We start from the raw sequence: 23201 nt of genomic DNA, 5'->3' as shown, positions 1-23201 counted from the left end.
TATTGATAGAGGTATAAAAGGTACATATTAAAATAAAATATATATAAAAGAAGATTAAATTAAAGCTTTGATTGAGTGGTAAATTTAAGGTTTATTAATGCAAATCGCTTGAGTTTAAATATTATCTTTTGCACAGTTTTGTTTTTAAATTAAAAATTAAAATATTTTTAAATAATATAATTTATTTTAATTATAAAAATATTTCTATTATTTTCTTAATGAAATTGGTGATGCACCAATTCATAACACCAACTCAATTAGGTGCTAAAATAATAGTATAGATTTATTGATAATACCATATTTATAATTTTATATGCTATAATTGTGTATAAGATGCATTTATAGAATGAAGTGAAGTAAATTTTAATTGATCAAGAAATAGTTACTTAAGGAAAAGGAAGGAAAAAGAATATAAAATTTCTACCTTTTTAATTTTGTATAAATATATAATTACTTTTTTATTTAATTTTTTTAAAAGAAGATGCCATGTCCCATAAAAGAATTGGTTTCAAAAGAAATTTTAATAGTTGATTTAAAAGTGGCAACCAATAAAAAAAAGTACCTAACAACAAAATCAGCTTTCGATTGGATTGAGTCGAATCGAGTGAAAAAATTTTGAGTTAATTGAATTGACGAGTCCTATTTTATCATCTTAATTTGAATTGAATCAAATGAATTTGTTAGAGTTAAATTTAAAAATTAAACATATCATATTAAAATCTTGTTAGAGTATAATTATTTCTAGGTTAAAAGCATATAAATTTGAAACCATATATATTTGAAAACTTTTTCAAAGCAAAATAATTTAAAAATACTTTAGTATTATAAACTTTAATTATTAATTAACTTATTTAGGCCCCAAAATTATTGTTTTAAAATCATTTAAATTATTTATAATTATTTATAAAATATAAATTTTGAATTTTTTATAAATATTTTGAATTTTAAAAGTTTTTGAATTTTTTGTAATTTTGTTGAGAGACCAATTTATTTATTTTTAAAATTGATAGGGATCAAAGGAGTAATTACACCAATCTATTATTTGAGTTATTGAAATTGTAAAATATAACTTGACCTGAACTCGAAACTTGAATTACTTATTCGAATATTTTTTCAATTTTCTCTAATCGAATCGAGTTTTGCTCACCACTAAGTCAATAGTAAACTGAAAAGCGCAGTGCAATGATTTAGTGTTTGTTTACATAGTACCGTTGTGTAGCAGATTCAGAAGATATACTAAAATGGCGAAATACCAGTCAGCGCCTGCAGTCAACGTTGTCGTCATTTGTATATAAAGATATGCCTGTACATACTTATAATAAAGATAGAGACCGCATATGTATATAAAGATATCTTTCGTCAATTTATGTCCTTATTTTATAACGACCTTAATCATTCTGTAATCTCCAAGTTCGAGATGTCCAACGTACCTCTACTCATCCAATTTCATCACCTTTATAATCTGGTTGATTTTCCTTTAAATTTTCATTTCTTTGCTTTTATAACAAGAAATACACAAACACAGGGTGAGCTAAATCGCCGAAGGAGAAGATGCATAAACATGTGTCATACAGAATATAGCCATATCCTTTACTAGCATTTATGTCAGCAGAAAACATGCTCCTTTTTTTGGTCTTAATAGTTAGGAAGTGAAGGGGGGTAAAAAAGGAAATGACTTTTATTCATCATGTAAAGAAGGATGTGGATGTTGATTTAAATAGGCACATCACTTAACCTTAGAGACATACCAGTTATAGAAAATAGGCAAGTTGTCTCAGCCCGCTTGTTGTGAAATGGGCGCTGGCTCCGGTGCTACTGAATGTCCATTGCCAATTTGGTATGGTTTCTCATCAATTCCCCAGAATTTAGCAGTTTTTACATCATCTTGAGCCATCAATCGTGAGAACTCTTCGTGGTCATACTTCAATGTTGCGTTTCCCCCAAATTCGTTGGGGAGATTCTCAATATCAAAATATAATTGCATCATCTCCACACTACCTTTGTTTTTAGGGTAAACAAATTTCACCTTCTGAGCTGTTTTTGGATCCAGAAAATACCTCACAGCCTGTGGAAAATGTACATAGCAACACATCAATCAAATGAAATATTGCAACTTCAAGGAGCCAAGTACATTGGTTTTATGTTAGTTCCTATGTTCCTAAATACATGTTGCAATATTAGCGTCAAACATATAATCAGATATCCGTATGGAGATATAAATAACTAGGTTAGGCAATGGTCTTCCTGCCAGACTTATAGAATGCTTAAAGAATACAAGAAACCAAATTAATGGAAAGGCTGGAGAGAAAACCTTATAGAAGGCTTCAAAAAACCTTGGTGGATTATACAAGAAAGCGATTGCCAGCCTCTCTGGATAGTGGCTCTGAAGGATGTATATGATATCCCGGGCTGTTCTGATGGGAACACTGGTGTTCAAGGAAAATCCTGTGAAGTCTATCAACCATGACATTTGCTCTTGGCCTTCGGAGAGATTTATGATAGCATTTTCTAAGAGATAGACCAAATGGCGAATATTATTTTCCGCTGATGTAGTGTTCTGCCAAGACATATAGGTGGGAAAATTAAAAGGGCATGTTTGGTGACGAAGCTTAGCAAACTGAATGAAACCTACTGCAAACCTGCATTCCAGGCCTCAATATAAGCACTGTTCTTCCTTGACGGTCATGGAAACTCGCTCGGGATACTTTTCCGGTCTCACCTTCATGTGCCACTTCGTGCTGGAGAAAAACATGTCATGAGGTAAATTCCAGAAACCAAAAATAAGCCTTTTAACATCAGAAATTTTACTAGTTATAAACTCATAATCATACGCAAAAACAGGAATGAAACATGTCATCCGTGATTCATGATCAGGTAGAAGGAAAGAACAATTGTCCAGTTTCATAACCATAAAATCTTAAATTTATAGAGAGACATCAAAACTGATCTAAACGAGTTTTGACTTGAACTTATTAAACAAAGTTTCAAGTATTCTAATACGCTTTGGAATCTCATCCTGCACTAACAACTCTATGTTGCTAAGACTATTCATTTTCTTTTTTTCCGGGAATATCTATATCCTATATATGTCCGGATAAAAGGGTATAATCATCCAAATACTTTGAAGATACATGAAAATCTTGAAATGAATGAATATACAAGTCTCGGATATATATCCATGTCTGACACTCGCAACCAGAGTTACATAATGATTACTAAATTATCCACACATTGCTACCATAAGGAGGCAGGAATTATCAAACATACCCAACGGATTTCTTCAGGCTTATAAGTCGATCGCCACTTTAATGTCTCTTCTAACATCTTCCTTGCCTTGTCTACATTCCAATTCCGAGCTTCTAAATATCTCATGAGGCATGCATCGGTACAGAACAATGAACAACGTCCAGACAGGGGTCCTATTGCAGTCCTGAGTTCAATGACCTGCTTATCAACCAAGTATATGATTCAACTTTTTATATTTAGATATGCTTTGGACTCAAATGTAGAACACAGATGCCGTAAGCCGGAAAAATGAAGAGTCGAAATAACAAAGAATTCAAAAATACTTTTTAGACTTTAATTTGACGCCTCCCGTATTTACAACATCTACAGATCAATTCCATAAACTTTGAAGGATTTCTCATTATTTCCAATCCTTTGATCAACAACGATAAAGCTATGAACCGAATTAATTAAATTTAGTCTGCTCAAAATACAAATATATTCGAATAAAATAAATAAATATTACCTTTGCATCTCGTTGCTCAGAATCATCCTTCTGTGTATGCTTTCTCCGAAGAAACATTTCCCTGCAAATCAAGTCAATCACAATCTTAACATGCTCAACTTTTCAGTTTAAAATTAATTAATTAATTAATTAATTAAAACGATTGTTCTAATGTTCATAACAAATTTGATTATTATTATTACTATTATTAGCATAAACTAAACAGCTGTAATGAACGCCAAACAGAGGTCCAGAACTCTTAAAGATCCATCAATTTAAAAACAGATCTATCTCTTCGCAAGCTCTCAAAAAAAAAAGGGGGGGGGGGGAAGGAGTAGTTTATTCAAATCTTATAATCAACACAAAAATTAATAATATGGATGAAACAGTCAATGCAGATAGATCTACTTTACAGCACAAGAACACTGTAAGTGTTGAAATATTAGAAATAACAAAAACGAGATTAGAAAAGAAGGAAAAATTTTAAATTATATGTACCTGGTTATGCAAAAACCAGCTGAATATCGAAACTATCAGGGGCAGTGAGAATATCAAAGCTTTCAGATTTCTTCCTTTATTAATGATGGGAATACAAGAGTATTGTTGGTTTGAGTTTATTTTATTAATGTTTTAGAACCCAAGCGTGGGCCTCATAGCCTTGCTTTTTTTTTCAAAAAAATATTATTATAATACGATGTAATTATATAATTTACTAGAAAAAAATAAATTTTGTTGATTGAGTTTAACTTAATTGGTATCAATATTGTTGATAATATAAAAAAGACTTGAATTTAAGCGTGTCAATCCGTCGATAAATTAACGAAATTTTTAATAATAGTGACGAGTTCGGATAATCATCCTAATTAAGTAACTAAATTGAAAAAGAATTTATAATGACCAAAATAAACGAGGGACCTGGTTGTCTAGTCTCAGAAAACAGAAAGAATGGCTAAAAGCTATTCTCAGAAAAAAGAAAGGCCGAAAGCTTGGACCACCGCATTATGCTTGCGTTTCCACTTTCCACGCAATGGCACCAGTTTCAACTCCACTGTGGTATGTTTTTCATTTAATTTATATATTTTTATTTTTAAAGCATTATATAAAATTTAGTGTTTCAGAAAAGAAATAATGTCTTCAAATTTTTATTGAAAATGCTAATCCGAGATAAGTGGTCTAATAAATAATAAACATATTAAAACAATTTTTTTGTTCTTATAGAATTTAATATTCTTTTTTTTTCTGTTCAACTATAGAATTTAATTTCCATATAGAAATAAGAAGTTTCCGCTGTGATTTTCTAGGTTTTCTAAGTGGTCACTGTTTTCTTATAAAATGTTCATTTTTTACCTTCTTAAGGTAAAGACAAGTTCATTGTTTTAAACGCTAGCATTAAATAAGTACCATTACTTCTTTTGACCCTCTTATAACAAGTCAATTAACATTGTTTTCTGAGTTAGTACCATATACAGGAAATTTTAATTTTATAAATTAAAATCGTAATAATGCTATGGCTCATTTTATAATAAAATAATATTTATTGTTTTATTACACTAAGAAAGAACGTGTTAGTCATCTAAATGCTGCTTGTGAAAATAGTCCAAGCAATAGATATTGCTTTCTAACATTAAATTTTCAAAATAATACTAAATTATAAAAAATTAATATACTTCTAAAGAATTAATACAAAAATAAATTGATCTTTGTCAAAATTATAAAGTTCCGTCTGTATATTCATATTTTTTCCATTACCGAAAAAAGGAGAAAGAAAAAAAAACAGATCTGGATGGATTCGAACCACCAACCTCTCAACCCCCGTCAAAAGGATTCAGCGCTCTGCCGTTTTGAGCTTACAGATCTTTCGAAATAAATGGTCATAAATGAATCAACAATGCACCTCCTTTTCCTTTTGACGAAATATAAACAAAATTTAGTGTGGACTACAGTTAAGAGTTCAGACAATTCGCAGAAAACAGCGATTTTCAAAGGAAAAAGCAAATCATATTATCAAAATCCGTAATGGGTACCCAATTTTTTGAAGTTATCTGTTCGAATATAAAGAACTTCCTCAGAAACTCAAATCTGAATCATAATCAACAATTTACATGCGTGAATTTGTTTTTTAAATGGAATGAAATAATGTTTTTATAAAAAATTATTAAGAACCATTATAGAAAACAACTTCAAAGAACGAAGCCTTAAGAGCCCAAAAATAATAGCAACTCTCAAACCTGAAGTAAAACTCGGGTTTAAAATCACAGAGAAACACGATGGTTTTTTTCGTAATACAATAGAGAGACTTGACTTGAATAGGGTTATTAATTTAGTTGAAAACGTTGAAAACTTTTAGTAGAAAGAATTAATGGGATATCATTTATTTTCATACCTTCGAATGGAATCAATAGTGTGACGCGATTCACCTTCGGCTTAATAACGAATGAACATAAGAATATAAGAAAGACACCAAATTTACGTGGAAAACCCCATAAAGGGGAAAAAACCACGGGACCGAAGTCCACTGAAAATTTTTTAATATGTAAATGGAACCGGTTACACATTTGACATATGTACCTCTCGTATCAAACACTTCTTCAGAACTAATCCCAGTAGAAAACTGCACCATGTAAAAAATCAAGGATTCAATATATGCAATGACTTCAATGCTTCAAGAACTAGGAAAATGATGGAAGACCTTCTACCAATAGAACCCGCAAAAGCATCGAGCTCTTCATCTGGTGCGTCCCAAGCTCCACTCTCTATAAATCCATAAATCTTGAAAATCGACCAAAGCTCAAATACATTGATCCCCGATGCTAATCAAAGCTGACATATGCAAACTCCCAATACACAAACTACCTCTTCTCACTGCTGATACAACTTCCGTCAATATCTTCAACAGCTAGTAAATGAACTACAACCTTCAACGCAATGAATAATAAAGGCCCATGCAAGAGCCTGAACAACTACAGGGCAATACAAGACATGTACACGTACTAAAAAAATTCTCAAAATACGCAGTTCGGAGAAAAATAGATACGAGGATAATACATTAAAAGGAAAATAATAATGATAAAATGAGAAATTAGCATAGGCAATTACATGGAACCAGGATTGATACTGGGAAATTGATCATTGTATTAAGATACCTACTTTATCGGGGAAATCCTTACCGTCTCCGCCTAAATGTAATCCAGTATTTTAGTAAGCACTTTGCAAAGGGAATTGGTGAAATTTTCAGCTGATTCAAATGGACATACCATTGAATACATTTAAAAACAGTTATTGCCTAATTGCTCTACCTAAGCCATGGCATATTTTGGGTTATTTAAGCTGGGATGTGTGAAGGCAAATAAAAAAACGAGTACCGAATTTTCTAAACAAAATCTAACCGACATATCACCACTTGAATACTATACTCTTGTTCTTATTAGATCAACTAGCTATTAAAACAAACATATTAAAAATAAATCTTGAAATTTTAAGACCATGAGAAGTTCAAAATTGAATAGCTTATTTTAACAATTTTAAAAAACTTATTGGTAATATAATTAAACTCCTAAAATATACAGTGAAAGAACACGGTCAGTTAGGAAAAATCAAATAAATTTAAAAGTTGTTATCAAAATCGTTATTTGAAAATAATTAACTCCGTTTTTAAAAATAAAGACAAGTACCAAAAATCTAGAATTGATAAAGATGCTTTTAGAAATTGATTATAAATTATATCTATGTTTAAGATATATACGATTCTCATCCTTATCCGGCTTATCCTGGTAACCCAAGGATAGTTAGGTGCATATTTGTCAAAGTTAATGGTAAATTGACTGGCATGATAACTAGCAAATGTCTATTTTTTAAACTAAAATTTTGTTTTGAATACGTAAAAAATACCTTGGGTTTGATGTTTGCAAGTGGTTGAAGATCAATTGCTTCGACAGCTTATTCCGAGTTGGTGATGATGATGTGGGATCATGCATCCATCCCGTATGTTGCAGCGTATATGAAGTAAATAATGGTAAGCAGAAAGGATAAAAAAGTAAAGAGGCACGAGACACAACAGCAGAGAGGAGAACCCGGGCAACCCCCGTGCGAACTCCCCCTGAAAACACCGAAAAAATAGAATTTTTATTAAGTTTCGGTGACCTGCCATGCAAGCGCACCCGACATGGCAAAGGTCTTGGATGACAAAGATAGATCAGGACTCAGCCCTATTCTTATTTTCAAAATAATTAGGACCTCTGACCTGACATCTTACACATCCTTTCAAACATAAACCACCTTTCGATCCAACATCGCTATCTCAGAACATCACTTGTTCTACTACGATAGATCCTAAGATCAAGAACAAGAACCACCTCTGGCGAGATCAAATCTTTCACCATCCCTGCAAGATTACAAGAACAATATATAAACAAAGGAATTATTGAAAATAAACTACGGAAAAAGAGAAAGAATATAGAATACATACTTAGGAAGATATATCTCTTCAAATAGATAACGATTCCTGCAAACCTTTGGATCTTGCCGTCTAAGGACTTTTTAAAGCATTAGATCAGACAACGTTAACCCTCGTCAACAATCTGATATCAAAGAGAAGATCATGAAACTGTGGTACCGGATCTGAAGAAACAAACCTCGCATAAGGAATCATAGAAGATAGATCTGAACTTTTGCAAGAACTAGACGGCGGGAAGGAACAGAAAATAACAGAGGAGATGAGAAATTTAGAATGAGATTTTCTTTGCAACAAAACCTAAAATATATAGGCGGCTTTTTGAAGAATGGACGGTCAGTGTTTGGAAAGATGAATGGTTAATGTTAATCCACGTGTATTAAGTCGGCATCTTTTTTAATTGAGGAAAAAGGGTAAAAGAATTTTGGCAGACACCATCCAATAGCTGTGCGCCACGTCAAGAATGTGGTTGTTATGAAGTTGGCGTTATGTTTTTTTTATTTTTTTCTGATAAAATGAAATAGCGTTGTTATTACGCAAATTGGGGATGTGTTATCATCTCATCTTTACCGTCCGTTCTTCGTTGCGCTGTCCTTCTCTCAGTGCGATTGAAAACGACGCCGTTGGTTCTCTCGAAAGATACGTATATAGCTGCATCACATGCGTTTTCTAGGTAATTGTTTCAACTTTCACCATAATTTCATTTGGAGGTTTTTTTATTATTGTATTTTCTTAATCTTTAAGTTTTCTCTTCCTTTTCGTCAAGAAGGACGAAGATATTGAAAAGAATCTATACTGTATAGAAAAAAATATCTATGTGTAGCTTTAGAACCCACCTGACTGAGGGAAAAGGGTGATGACCACTTCTGGCGCTAGTGTTGATTGGAGTTCAGAGCCCACCTGACTGAGCAGTCTGCATATGCTAGAATGCTGTTCATAACTTGGTACCGTTCTAATAATAAGTACCTTACGGATATTAATGCTTTTCTCACCCGAATCCAAATTTTATTTCAATAGACCACAATGGTTGTTTTAATAAATATTAATTTATATTACAATTTTATTAAAATAACAAATATTTTTTGGATGACCAATTACATTTAAACAAAACTTTATATATATTTTAATCTAAAAACCATTAAAGGGAAAAAAATGGAAAATAAAACATTTGACTGCAGAAGGTTTCTTGCATAGACTGGACAAGAACATATAACAAAACCCAAATCTTTAGTTGGAAATAATTGACAAATACTTTAACTTTAAGTTCAATGCAATTGCTTGTTCTCTGCTGAGAATTCCATCTGTAATAAGTCAAAGTAAAAAATACAAAAGGAAAAAAAAAGAGAGAGAGAAAGGACTCAAGAGAGCTTGCAAAGGTTTTCAAATCCCATGTACTCTTCATCTTCCAGTTTTTCAACCATATCAGCAATGCCAACTCCACCTGCAAACATTCAACCAAATTGTATGGTTCAGCTCTGCTTCTTATAATACCTTTTCGGACTGAAGTAAATTAAATAGAGCATTCTATACCTAAACTGATTGCACTGATAAAGATGGTTAAAGCCAGTATGAAGATGATTATCGATGCTCGTCCGAGGACTGTGATAATTTTTCGGACTACATGCTGGCCGGTGAAAGCCGCTATGGTGGCGACTAGAACGAAATAAGCAGCTGCAGGGTAAACAAAAAAGTTTAACATCAAGACTATTAAGGCCGATGAAGTCTATGTCGAGAACACGCCTTAGGTACATATTTGTATTTGACATTCATGCTCAAATCCGAGTATTTTTCACTTCTAATGTCGCTTACCATATGGAATTGGGAAACGATTGAGAAGATAATATTGTACAACTGACATTGAGGATGAGAATGCCATTGAAAACGTTGATGTTGCACTAGCTACCTGGACAATATTGCATAGTGACATGAATCTTTTTTCAGCTTCTGGTTACTTGAAGACGCCTACATATCGGGATATGACTCGTCCCTGTGTTTACTTACATCGAATGTATTGCCCTCTTTGATCACCCACCAACTCCTCAAAGATTTATCATAAGCAGGGTGCGTCTCTGGTTCGAGCCAAAGAGTCACCTTGCAAGTGGCAAATCTTTGAGAGACCGGTGAATACCCATAGAGAAAATACCTTTGATGTAAGCATACGCGAAAATTAGTGATACTAGTTTAAGTAATACCTGAGGAGGAATTCCAAGTTCAAGGAAAAGAGGACCCAAGATGAAGCCACCTCCCAGTCCAAGCAAACCACCAACCATACCAGCAATTATGCCACAAGAACAGTAAAAAAGAATCTGATATATCTTCCAGTTTGTGATTTCTTTTCCTTTTGATGCAATCACCCTTCTCCCTTTGTATAAGCATATGGCTTCAAACACTGTTACAGAGGCTGCAATGGGTATCTATAGAAAAAACAAAAACAATAACAACAAAAAATTTGAAGAGATATCAGCCATACGAAACTCTACACTCTCTGTTCTGCAAAAATGGGCATCTCAAGCTTTCCAGATTCTACATTTTTTTTTATTAATTATCTAGAATTTCAAAGTTTCTACCTGCAAAGAGTTCACAATCCAATACATGACCGAGCAAGTTTGAAGATATTCCTGCATAAACATGTGGGTCATCTTAAAACTCGAACTCAGTTTGAAAAACTATCTTATATAAACTTATCATTAAACATCGATGGTTGTTGAGATGTGGACAATAATAGCATACCTTAATAATCTGAACGATAAGAAAACCAATCCACACATAAACGAGCAGCGATAACTCTTTCCAGTATATGTTATGTATCAGAGAAATCTGAATTCAATGATTAACAACAATGGTTAACAACATTGTGATTTAGAGATGAAAGCCTGTTTTCGTAAGGACACTGAAAATGTTCTTAATTACTCACATCATCATCAGGCATGGTGCTTGGGCCACTAGGTAACATTTTGTAATCTTGAACAGCTCCATCTGCAACTCTCTAAGTTTAGTACAACCCATTTGCTATGTTCTTTAATTATGTATGTAGAGATATTTCTGCTTTTCACATATATTATTTTTCATACAAACTGTCGTTTGAATCTGAGCCCATTTCTTATTTGAATTTCTTTTGAAGTTATTTCTCCTTTGAATTTTTGAACTCATATTTTGTGGCCAGAATTAATAAATTGGACAAACCGTTTATGCCTGCAAATGACTCAGCACTTAATTAGGGGCGTTTCTCCGTCAAGTCTAGCTGCATTTTTTTGCTTATATAAGTTTAATCCGATACAAAATATTATCTTAAAATTTTGTTTAAATTCATCTATATTTTCAAACCACTAATCCAAACTACTTTTAAGCTCATCTATATTATTTTTTATTTTTTAAATATTTCTATTATTTTAATTTAATATTTAAAATTTTATTATATTTTTCATTTATTAAAATTTTATATAAAAACAACTTAACAATTTTGTTTGAATATTTACATTGTAGTATTATATATTACTACATGTTTAACTTTTATGTTTTATAAATTACATAATATATTAAAATAACATAATATTTTAAACTGGCCCGTCATACTCATTTTTCAAGTTTAATATTTTTATTCAAATATTCTAAAATTCTAACCAAAATTCAGACTTTAACAGATAACCCAATACTTGAATATCTACCTTGATTACCTATCCCCTTCATACTATCACATTACATCCTAGTTTATTGTCCTTTGTGTAAATCCATGTGGATCCCGTCATTACATTTACAAGTTTATGTAAGAATCATTAGTTTAATCTTTATTTCTCATCTGAAATTTACTTATGGATATAAAAAGCTATTTGGTGGATCAATTACGGCACTCACCAGCTAGTTTGGACACCTCAGCTTCTAACCTTGCTGCTTCCTGAAAAGAGAATCTCAAAATCCTCATTAATATTCCTTGCCATGGAAAAACATGAAGAGCGAAACGAAGTTGGAAACTCTACCTTTTTCATCACTGTCTCTTTCTTCCATGTATCTACACCTTTGAATAAGGCTTTAGTCGAAGTACCTGGAGACAATGGCATGTGAAATCAATCATAATTAATAGTTAAAAAAAAAGTTATCTTCCTGGCCGAAATGGTGAAAATGAGATAGAATTCCCAATACTATGTTATTATTGTTACCAATGAAGAGGAGGATAAGCAAAACTGTGACCATCCAATCAGCAAACATGATATTGAGGGTAACTCCAATGCTGATTCCAAGCATAAGCATGGGCTGGAAGAGCAACGCCAAGTCATAATCTATGAGAGGCATTTCCAGTGTTGGATGCCTAAGTCTCAGGTTATAGTATACTGTTGATCCAGCTGCACCCATTATCATACCTGCAATCTCCAAAATATAGATACATGTATCTTTCTTATCAGTCTACATGATAAGCCTATCATGCGTTATCAGTGCATATACCAACGTTAAATTATGTTATGGCCATGCTTGCTGCAATACCCATACTCTTAATAAGCACGTACGTGTGTATTCATATTATGAAATGGATTCATACATACTGACATTAATGCAAAATGAATACTGACATGGAAATATTTGAGCAAATTAAGAAAAAACTCTCACACTTGGAAATGGCAGTGGAAGACTTGGGGTCGAAACCTATGATGAGAGTGAGCATTGGAACAAAAATCCCACCACCACCAACCCCTCCAACGCTACCCAAAGCTGCACCAAGGAATCCAACAATTGTTCCCACAACTATTTTCCAACCAAACTCCATCTCCTATTTCAATCATTAGTTTAAATTCAATTATCAAATCTAAACTAACTTGCAAAATTAAAGACAAGTGCATTTATTGGAAAGAAAAAAGGATTTCAACTTTCAAGGCTGTTTCATCTTGTTGATGTTCAACAAGGTTAAACGGCGGCTAACTCACCGGCCAGACTGGTTCGTAGGCAGACTTGCCACCTTGCCATAGGAAGCTGACAACCTTAAGTAGAAGCCCTCGTGTTTTTTCGTTTTCTTTGGAAACTTGGTGGTTTCTTTCGTCTTTCAATAATCTCTCTGCAAGACCCACATTGGTCATCATCACAAGAACCATAAAGACTGTCCATGCTACCATTGCCAAGCCTCTCCGGTTCACATGAAATTGACCCATTTTGGCTACTGCCTTGAACTGTTAGCAAGGAGGGAGTCAAATGAGAAACTTTACTTGGGTTTAAGTTTTCTTAATTCTCTTCTTATCCCTTTTTGCTCTCAATACAGTAGCATAATACAAATGGAAGAAAAGTTGAAGAAATTTAACGAGTTCACTCCTTCGGTACCTCTTAGGTATCTACATTTATAAAACCCTCTCTCTCTCCTTTCCTAGAGTCTCGAATAATGAATATCGAATACGAATACGTATTCAGTACGTATATATTTTATTTTTAGAAAATATTTTAAGATCGTATGTTATATCATATCTAAATATAACATAAATCTCTACCATACATGCCATTGTGAACTTTTAACCATCTCATCATTTGAGAAGATAGCTAACAAAGAACTTGTAACTTAAAATTTCAGAAAAGAACAGCTATGAATATTATGTAATTTACTACAAATTTGCCTTGCCTTTAAGTATCCTATTTTCCCTACATGTCTTGAATTTTTTTTTTTTTGCAGGAAGATAATTAAATGCTTTATAGTAAATAAATTACATGATCAGGTTTCCAATTCCATACTCTTTTGTTAAACAACTTTACCATATTTGACCTGATGTAGGATGTTAATAAATATGAACTTTGCGTGGATAAACTTTGCTGTTTTTTACCGATTATGGTCTATGATGACTTTAGTTTGAACGTGTAAAACACAGGGTGTTTTTTGGGTTATGTATTTAAAGGGTCTTGGAAAGATAAGATTTTCATACTCATGCTCAAAATAAAGAGCAACATAGATTATTATCACTCTTTTTAGCAATTTTCTTTATTCTAAGTTATATTAGCTCTTTGATATGAATATATGTCTCACATATATAATATAGATCCTCATTCCCTACCCACTACCCACAATTATATAAACAAAAAGCATAATAATATTTGGCCTCTAACTTAAAAAAAAAAAAAGAAGAAGTTATTTTAGTCTTCCATTTAATTTTTCGGCTCTTTTAGTTATTGAACTTGCATTGTTTATCAAATCACCCTAAAATTAATGAAAAAGTCAATATTTATTAACTTTGCTGATATGGCATCCATGTAGAAGTTCATGTGTATGACATTTAGGTAGTAGTCTACATGTATGTCACATCAATAAAGTTAATGCAAATTTAAGGACTAAAAGAAGCAAAAAAATTAAATAAAAGGTTAAAATATTTTTTATAAAATTGAAGGACCAAATAACTCATTATGCAAAAAAAAAAAACATTCAAAATCTCCCACCTGTTGAATGTTCTCTATATATCTTGGATAATCCTTTTCTTACTATGTTTATAGGAAGCTTCATGTCTGTTTCAATTTGACTTTAGTTGATATATAATAAACTAGTTAATCAAACCATGTTTCTGTATACCAATTTTAATGATATTTTTCCTTTCATAAACATCCATTTCCATATAATAACGTAAAAGAAAAGTAATTGATCCCATGCTGATGAACTCAATCGATTTTGATATCCAAAAAAACATTAAATTTAAATTTAATAAGAACTAGTAGTTTTGAGGATATATAGTAAAGGGGGTGGCAATTGGTAAGGTTTGAAGGAAACTTCGTAAAGTTTTCAAACATTTTAGTACGAAATATTAAAGGTTTACGGGGAAGCCATATGAAGCTTCATAGTTGCGTCAATATTCAATCCAACTTTGGCTTTTCTTCTTTTTGATTTCATTATTATGTCTTTTGCTGGGTTTTGGAACTTCCTCGTTTGTTTTCGGTCCAGAAAGAGAGTTTCAACAAGACAAATTACCACCTATTTTTCTTTTTTCTTTTAAATGTTCACCGCCTATAAAAACTACAGACAAATTAGAAACATTTTTTTATTTAAATTACTTGGGATTAAATTAAATTAATCTTCTAATTAATTTAAATTTATTGAAAAAATAAAATAAATCTAAATTATAACAGAATCAATATTTACGTTTAAAAGATGTGATGTAAATATTTATAATTTTATAAAAATCTCTATGTAAAATGTATTATAAATAATTATTATATTGTTAGCAATTTTAATTTGTTTTGATATTTTTAAAAAAATTAGAATAATTATTAAGAAATAATTAAAATAATCAAAACAATATTTTAACGGAAATAAAAATAGAAATGTATATTCACCAAAGTCATGGGTATATTTTTAGATAACGGGCCATGAATCAGGTGAAGTTAGATAAGAAAATCCGTGAAGCCTATTAACAAGAAAGGAAGGCCCCGAAATTCTTTTTAACAATAAACCCACTATTTGCTATGGTTTGCATTGAAAAGCCCAAACCCACAATTTTATTTAATTTTATAAGTATGACTTTTGTTTATATTTTTTCACCAGTTCATAAAATACAAATCAAATTACCATAAAATAAAAATTTATAAGGGTTACTAAATATTATAATTTGTCACTGATATTTCCCATTATACTTTAAAAATATATGAGTAAGAATATTAGCTTAGTTGGTATCAACAATTGATGGTACAATAAGATGTGGGTTTGAGCGTATTCAAGCGCCTTTATCATCCTATTTAAGGGTTGGGAATAAGTTATAAGTAGTTCTAAGCATTCTATAATAAATATATATACTCAACTTTTATCTGAATCAACTTTATCATTAAACTTTGAAATTTATTAAAATTTAGCAAGAACTTTTATTTTAATTAAAATTTACCATTTGATATTGATTTTGATGGTCTCAAAACAAAATATTACGGAAAAAACATTGTTGAAATATTTATTTTATTAGTTAACAATAAATTAATTTTAAAAATAAAAATTGACTTCAATTTTTCATTTAATGAAAAAGATACTAGAAAATTTAAAATAAAAATATTATTTTTATTTTTATAAATAAGAGTTTTATTGATATTTAACATTATATTGCTTAATTTATTATTGTTAATTATTAAAATTTTCTTCAAGTTATTTAAAATTAAAATTTAATCAAAAATTAAACTTTAGTTTCAAAATTTAATAAAGCAAAAGTGAAGTAAAATTTAATATAGAGTTAAAATAGAATGATAAATTTACCCTTAGTTCAAAAATATAAGAGCAAATTTTAATTTTACTGCCAAATTTACATATGAACCCAATTTAATATTTAATCACATATGTGATTTATTTTGGTATTAAAGTCTTTGTATATTGCGAGTTATAAGAGCTTTAGAGGAAATTGAAAGTTTAGAAAGGTTTAAATTTTTTTACTTTTAAGTGTCTAAACCCGGGCGGCCTGGCCCGGCCCGACGGCCCGTTCAAAATATGGAAGGGTTCGGGTAAAAATATAGGCCCGAAATATGGGTTTGGGCAAAAAAATGAGGCCGGTTTAGAAAACGGGCCGAGCCTCGGGCACCACTTTTTTGGCCTGGGCCCGGGCCCGAATATATAATAAATATATTTTTTAAAATTTTAAATTTTTAAAATTTTTTAAAATATTTTTTTATTTTTATTTTTAAAATAAATTTTTGGTGATTATTAAAAAAATAGGCCGGGCCGGGCTCGGGCTTAGGAATTTTTCCCAGGCCGGACATGGACAAAATTTCATGCCCATATTTCGGGCCGGACCTAGGAAGCGGGCCGAAATTTTTTCCTAACCCGGCCCGTCCCATGAACACCTCTAGTTCAAACTCATACACCCACGTATGCAAGTATTATAACATTATATAAGTGAACTTATGAATCAAACCCTAATCTCGGATTTAAACGAACTTATTTCAACTAATGAACCGACTGCTGGAATTCTATTGAGACGAAACTTAGAAATATATATGTACTATCAATATCCATAAAATAATAGTGACATTGAAGTGGAAGCCGAAACACAATATGCAAACAATAAAATAATTATAGATTTAGCAAAATTCATTGTAATCCCTATTTATTGATGATAATAAATACTCCCTCTTTTCCAGTATTGCATTTATATTTTAGTCCTTCGCAAATGGCCATTGCACCGAAAAATATATACAATTAATTTCATGCTTTCTTTCATCTTATCTTAAGAGAAAGATTATGAACAAAAACTAGGGTAAAGGCCGTTTCCGGTCATATTTTTTAATACCAAAGGTCGCTTGGCAGAGATTGGAAACGAAAGACATCAGTCATCCGATCAAGGAAAACTCGGTAGAGCAGGCTAATTTAGTGGTTTCGCAATCATGACTTATTCACTCAATAAAGTACTATTAAGGGTGCCACTCAAGTTTTAATGAAAAATAAACCCCATTAACAAAAGATGTGGAAGAGAGAGAGACCAACTGGAAAGCAAGTAATAAACTATATGTATATCTCACATCGGGTTCGGGTTTGCATAAAAACTTAACCAAACCGGTACAACGTGATTTTGCATATAAACTAGTATTCATTTTACATAGAATACAAGTCGAAATTTGCTAGTTTTTGCTTAAGAATCACTTTAAACATACTAATTTAAGCCCTACTAAACACTATTACTGGTTGTTGGTTGGATTTCTAAGCCCTGGTTTTCATGCCTTGTGTTCTTGGTGAAGAGTATCTCAATCTCTTCCAAGGATTTCCCCTTGGTTTCAGGCAATAGGAAGAAGAAAAACCACCAGGCCACTAGAGATACTCCTGCAAACATAAAGAAAGCACCTCCAATGGTAATGGCTTTATAGATTGAGATAAAGCTCATTGAAACTATGGCATTCATCAGCCTATTAACAGCCACACCAATGCTGGCCCCTTGTGCCCTTAACCTGAGTGGAAATATTTCACTGCTGTAGACCCATGTGATGGGACCAAGTCCTATGGAAAAGAAAGCCACATATAGATATGTGAATATAATGCTTAAACATAATGCCCATACAAGCCTCTCACCAGGGTTCAGCTCCACCATTGTTAAAGCAAAGCCTAACCCTGACAAGGATACGACCAATCCTGCGGTGCTGGCTAATAAAAGCCGTCGTCTCCCGACTTTGTCGAGGAAAACCGTGGCGATTAAAATGAAGGTTGTTTTTGTAAGGCCGACCCCGACAGTGGCGAGCAAAAGCTTGTTCTTGCTCGTGACTCCAGCTTTGTGAAAGATTCTTGGACTGTATAAAACGACTGCTTCGATCCCTGTTGCGTGTTCGAAGAAATGGATTCCGATGGCGGCGATTAGAATCCGACGAACGGCCGGTGTCGGCCTTATAAAAAGATCTTTCCACACGCCTTGACCATGGTGGATGTTAGGTGGCTTGACGACTTCTTCAACACAATCCGGATCGATCCCTGCTGCTATTTTTATGTCGTGGAACCTAGATTCGGCTTCTTCTTCGCTGTTGGATATCAGTAATAAGATTTTCTTGGCTTCTTTTAATCGACCTTCTAACACTAGCCATCTGGGAGACTCGGGCATTTTCAGTATACCGAAAGCTAAAGCGAGGGAAGGGACGGCGGCGACGCCCAGCATCATCCGCCAGCCAAGCCTCAAAGTCAATTTTCCAAACAAGTAATTGGAAGTGTAACCGAGTAAAATGCCGAAACTGATGCAAAGCTCTGGCAAGGACGTTAAGAAGCCACGGGTGGAAGGAGATGAAATCTCTGCCGAGTAAACTGGAGCGATCATAAGGGCGAAGCCAACACCAACTCCGGCAGTGCATCTTCCTGTCATTAGAATGGCATAGTTCGGAGCATAGCCCATTAGAACTGCACCGATCAAGAAAATTATTGAAGCTAAAACGATTGTATATCTGCGTCCAATATAATCAGACGTTCTTCCTGCAGCTAAAGAACCAACCAGAGCACAAATATTTAGAATTCCAGCCAGTATTTCCACTTGCACGTCACTGATTTTCAGGTCCTCCTTTATGAATATCATGGCCCCGCTCATTACTCCGGTATCTGATCAACAATCCAACAATTTGATTTACTTAATCAATCTTATATTTCGTAATTAGATTAAAGTGATGGCTATTATGCATGTTAATATATAATAAGCATCGCAATGGAAATCGAAAAAGTACTTTAATTACCCAGTGAAATATATAACACCAGCATGCATATATATATATATATTTGTTGAAGGATGGAAAAGGGATTACCATAACCAAAAATGATGGAGATGATAGATGCAATAATAGCACATAAACAAGCATATCTATTGAAGCTGTTCTTGTTTTCACCACTCTCTGCTGCCATTGAAGCCTACCTTACTAGTCTCCCACTGTGCTTCTTCGTACAATTTGTTTCTCAATTGTTACTGAACACAACAATCTCCCATATATATAAACAAATGAGATGGCATAAAAAGTTGCAATTGTAATAGTTAACAAGTGGATGTCAATGTTGAATTTAGAGGAGCATTATGGATAGAGTGTTTTTTTTTTTTTTGCATTTAATTATCCTATCTCTTTTATTTTTTTTATAATTCTATAAAAAGATAATTTTACTTAAAACTGATTTCTTTTAAAAATAGAAAGTTTTAATTACGGTTTAATTTTCAAAGATGGATAGATAATTAAAATTAGACGATAAGATAATCTCTAATTCTCTATATGGAGATTGGAGAACTTAATTTTATTTTGCCAAAATAAATAATTTGCAATTGGGAGGACATTTAACTTAATATCCATAGTTGTCTGAAATATAGGATTTCGAAATGTGATTATCTAATGGATTTTAGCCTTTCGTTTCGATAGTTAATTTCCTTATTTAATTGCGATAAGAACGCCAAGCAATCTCACCTATATTTTCAACAGAATCGTTCCCCATTGACTACCCCATCTCTATTTTATTAGAATAACATTTTCTAACCATTTTTTTTTAATTTGACACCTAAATATTTTTTTTTCCAATTTCATATTTAAACTTGACACCTTTTCTTAAATTGATATGTATATTTTTTGGCCCAATTTAGTGCCTAAATTTATTAAATGTTTTACTACTTTTTTGTTGTTATGCTACAAAAATATTGTCAATGTTAGAGAAAATTATGTTAAAAAAAGTATTGAGTTATACTTGACGAATTAATATTAAATAAGAAAAAAGAGTTTTAAAACCCAAATTTAAAAATTCATTATTTTAATTAATTAAAACTAAAAGTAATTGAACATATAAAGTACAAAAAATATCATATCATCTATCACATGTCATTCATACATTGATTATTTTTGCTACTCATAAAAAATAATATTGTTAGTATATTGAAGTAATTTGTAAAACATTTGACAAGTTCAAGTACCAAATCGAACAAAAAATAATTAGGTACCAAATTAGGAAAAATAGTCAAGTTCATGTACCAAATTGAACCCAAAAAGATTAAATACCAACTTAAGAAAAGTGCCAAGTTTAGGTACCAAATTAAAAAATATCAAATTTGAATACCAAATTAGACCAAAAATTTAAATACCAAACTAAGAAAAAGTATCAAATTCGGATACCAAATATTATACTGATAATTAGAATAATGCTGGTATGAATAGAGCAATCAGTATCAAATTAGGACCTTTACATTATCCATTGTTTTGAATTGCACTATTAGATAATAAAAAATCACAAGTGATTGTACGTGTATGTTTATTTATTTTTAGATTTTAAAAATTCTATTATCTAATCTTTGCTCGAGAATTTTTTATTTTATTTTCAGAAACAATACACTTAAATAATAATTGATTAAATGTTTAAATTGGATCAAATTTTTATAAGTTATTCACATAAGAATTAAACTATTTAAAATAAATATATAAGAACTCATCGTTTAAGTGCTTAAATAAATATTAAAGCTTTTAAAATTGTAAATTAAAAATTAAATTCTTTCAGAAGTCTTCAAATAATAATTAAATTTTAAATTATGTTTTTGTTTTTCTTTTAAGGAATATTGGATTCAATTGTTCATTTTACTACAAATTAAATTAAAATATATGAAATTTTTTTATTTAAGTCTTTTCGTTAACCTTTTACCTAAACAACACTAAAAAAAATGGAATTGGAGGTCATTTGAGGATTTAGCTTTTTGCTTACTTTTAACATAAAGGTGCATGTACAGCTAATTTCCAAATCCAATTTAGCCATATAGTTGGAATTAGCTATTTGCCAAATCCAATTTCTTCCATCTTTGTGGTTTAGGGTAATCATGACTTCCACAGTACAATTTTCTTTTTATGAATTAGGCATTCAGAGTAGAATATATTTATATTTGCATATATACAAGGACGTCGCCAACTAAGACAGGCGATTTGCCGCATTGGAAGCAATGGAGTTTCACTTTCATGAAAATGAAAGTTTTAAATATAAAAATAACACAATAAATTTAATAAAAATTAGAATTTTTATCACATTACATATTTAAAATTAACATATAATAAATAATATAATATATAATAAAGCATGCAATATATGTATAATATTAAAATAAAAAATTTAGATTAATTTGTGAGTAAAATTAAAGTTAAACACGTAAATACATGAAATAAAAATTTAATAATATTAAATACACTATGAACCTCATGTTGTGACTTATTGGTCAGGTGTTCACCTTCTCCAAAAATAGTTTAGGTTCAAATCATTGTTATACCAAAAAAAATTTAAATACATTACAAGTATTTATCATAGTATTGTCGTCATTATTGAGTTTATGTTAAGTTAATTTATAACACTAACTCAATCAATAACATTATCAATATATATAATTGATGGAGGTGAGAAATTATGCATAAGAAAATTATAATATATTTAACGTTTCAAGATAAAACATTAGTTGAGTGATAAAGTTGAAGTTTTATAGATGTTTATTTATTAATTATTGGTAAAAATCTAAAATATTATAAAATAAAATTATTTATTTTAAATATATAATAAAAATTTTATAATTTTATAATTAAATTGATACTTAATTAATTCGTGATATACCATTTATATATTTTAAATTTTATGATATATTTACTGTTTACATGGAAACGAAGATCAACATCGTCTTTGCTTTTGCGCTTTTACATGGTGGCATGGCCATGTCACTTGTATGACAGTCATGACGACATAAGAATATACAATGCACCGAGCAAGAGTCAAAAACCTACCAACCCATATGTCCCTCTAGTGGGTTTGAATGGTGGAAAATTTATTAATCCAATTTGCTTTCATTTAAATCGGATAATGTTTGTATTGGAATTGAGGAGAGAAAGAAAAAACAGCTTCACTAGACGCAGACACAGCGGACTATTGTGGCTGCTGGTGACGTGACCAAATTTTGGTGCATCTTTTTCTCCGTTATTAGAAAGTGAGTTTGTCGTGTGGCCTTCTACCATAAACCAAAAGTTCTCGGATTGAAGAAGTAAAATTTTACGTGTTTTTCACATTTATGTTTTGGTTTGGATTTAAATTGACGTATATATATTGATTATGTCATAAAATCGTATGAAATTTTAAAAATTATATGTTAGGATTGACCTGATTAAGTAACAAGTAAAAAAATTAGCGGAATAAATTGATAAATTGAACACACAAAATTAACGTGGAAAAACTCCTCAAAAGAGAATAAAAAACCACAGGCAAAGATAATTTTACTATAATGTCAAAAGAACGAAGAGTACAAAAGATGGAGATAAAAACTAAACCCCAAAAACCCGAAAACAAAGAACCCTCAAAACGTAAACACAAAATTCTCTAAATGTGTTATGAGTTCTAATCTCCAATGGGTGTATTTTCTAAAGTTGTAAAAGAACCTATTTATAGGCTAAATTAGTAAGTCAAATAAACTATGCTAATAAATGCTAAATATATTATACTTATAAATACTAAATCTTTTAGAAAGAAAATATATTTTGTTTAACTTGACTTGCAAGCAATCTCTTAGAATTTGGGTCACACAACTCAAACAATCTCCACCTTGACATGAATTCTTACAATTCCATCTTTGCCAAAGCCCGCCATGG

At 31.4% G+C, this 23201-nt stretch overlaps 3 protein-coding genes across 8 annotated transcripts; all 3 read right to left on the bottom strand.

Annotated features, from left to right (window-relative positions):
• Positions 1–1470: 1470 nt before the first annotated feature.
• LOC105802193 (uncharacterized) lies at positions 1471–4372 on the bottom strand. Its single transcript, XM_012633688.2, has 6 exons — positions 4229–4372; positions 3752–3812; positions 3268–3444; positions 2640–2738; positions 2312–2557; positions 1471–2065 (listed from the first exon to the last, which is right to left on the bottom strand). The coding sequence occupies exons 2-6, from the start codon at positions 3806–3808 to the stop codon at positions 1775–1777; spliced, it is 870 nt and encodes a 289-aa protein (XP_012489142.1). The 5' UTR covers positions 3809–3812; positions 4229–4372; the 3' UTR covers positions 1471–1774.
• A 1699-nt stretch (positions 4373–6071) lies between these two features.
• LOC105802194 (sulfite exporter TauE/SafE family protein 3) lies at positions 6072–13491 on the bottom strand. 6 transcript variants are annotated; one of them, XM_052624280.1, is made up of 14 exons: positions 13094–13491; positions 12780–12939; positions 12335–12535; positions 12155–12219; positions 12033–12072; positions 11095–11156; positions 10911–10997; positions 10748–10798; positions 10373–10594; positions 9990–10083; positions 9711–9851; positions 8196–9621; positions 6420–8111; positions 6072–6341 (listed from the first exon to the last, which is right to left on the bottom strand). In XM_052624280.1, exons 1-12 carry the CDS (start codon positions 13313–13315, stop codon positions 9539–9541), a joined length of 1428 nt encoding a protein of 475 aa, XP_052480240.1. In that variant the 5' UTR covers positions 13316–13491; the 3' UTR covers positions 6072–6341; positions 6420–8111; positions 8196–9538. The 6 variants fall into 6 exon arrangements, with proteins under 6 accessions (XP_052480240.1, XP_052480241.1, XP_052480244.1 ...); XM_052624281.1 differs by having other exon boundaries at positions 6427–8111; XM_052624284.1 differs by having other exon boundaries at positions 6072–6626; positions 7619–8111.
• A 4089-nt stretch (positions 13492–17580) lies between these two features.
• Positions 17581–19519, bottom strand: LOC105802195 (probable polyol transporter 6). The gene is made up of 2 exons (XM_012633690.2): positions 19374–19519; positions 17581–19173 (listed from the first exon to the last, which is right to left on the bottom strand). Exons 1-2 carry the CDS (start codon positions 19468–19470, stop codon positions 17771–17773), a joined length of 1500 nt encoding a protein of 499 aa, XP_012489144.1. The 5' UTR covers positions 19471–19519; the 3' UTR covers positions 17581–17770.
• Positions 19520–23201: the final 3682 nt, after the last annotated feature.

This window comes from Gossypium raimondii, chromosome 11 (assembly GCF_025698545.1).
Source record: "Gossypium raimondii isolate GPD5lz chromosome 11, ASM2569854v1, whole genome shotgun sequence".
NCBI classification, from domain to species: Eukaryota; Viridiplantae; Streptophyta; class Magnoliopsida; order Malvales; family Malvaceae; genus Gossypium; species Gossypium raimondii.
Note: the sequence above shows the minus strand (reverse complement) of the source record. Positions and strands in the feature narration are given on the sequence as shown.

What these genes read in the sequence shown, in the direction of transcription:
- LOC105802193 (XM_012633688.2), bottom strand. Translation starts at nt 3,808, where the DNA reads ATGTTTCTTCGGAGAAAGCATACACAGAAGGATGATTCTGAGCAACGA. An exon ending in CTGAGCAACGAGATGCAAAG is followed by an intron (nt 3,445 to 3,751) that starts GTAATATTTATT and finishes GTTGATAAGCAG; the next exon opens with GTCATTGAACTCAGGACTGC. An exon ending in TTTTTGAAGCCTTCTATAAG is followed by an intron (nt 2,066 to 2,311) that starts GTTTTCTCTCCA and finishes CATTTTCCACAG; the next exon opens with GCTGTGAGGTATTTTCTGGA.
- LOC105802194 (XM_012633689.2), bottom strand. Translation starts at nt 13,315, where the DNA reads ATGGGTCAATTTCATGTGAACCGGAGAGGCTTGGCAATGGTAGCATGG. An exon ending in TTCCACTGCCATTTCCAAGT is followed by an intron (nt 12,536 to 12,779) that starts GTGAGAGTTTTT and finishes TGGAGATTGCAG; the next exon opens with GTATGATAATGGGTGCAGCT. An exon ending in AACTTGGAATTCCTCCTCAG is followed by an intron (nt 10,084 to 10,372) that starts GTATTACTTAAA and finishes AATATTGTCCAG; the next exon opens with GTAGCTAGTGCAACATCAAC.
- LOC105802195 (XM_012633690.2), bottom strand. Translation starts at nt 19,470, where the DNA reads ATGGCAGCAGAGAGTGGTGAAAACAAGAACAGCTTCAATAGATATGCT. An exon ending in CTCCATCATTTTTGGTTATG is followed by an intron (nt 19,174 to 19,373) that starts GTAATCCCTTTT and finishes ATTGTTGATCAG; the next exon opens with ATACCGGAGTAATGAGCGGG.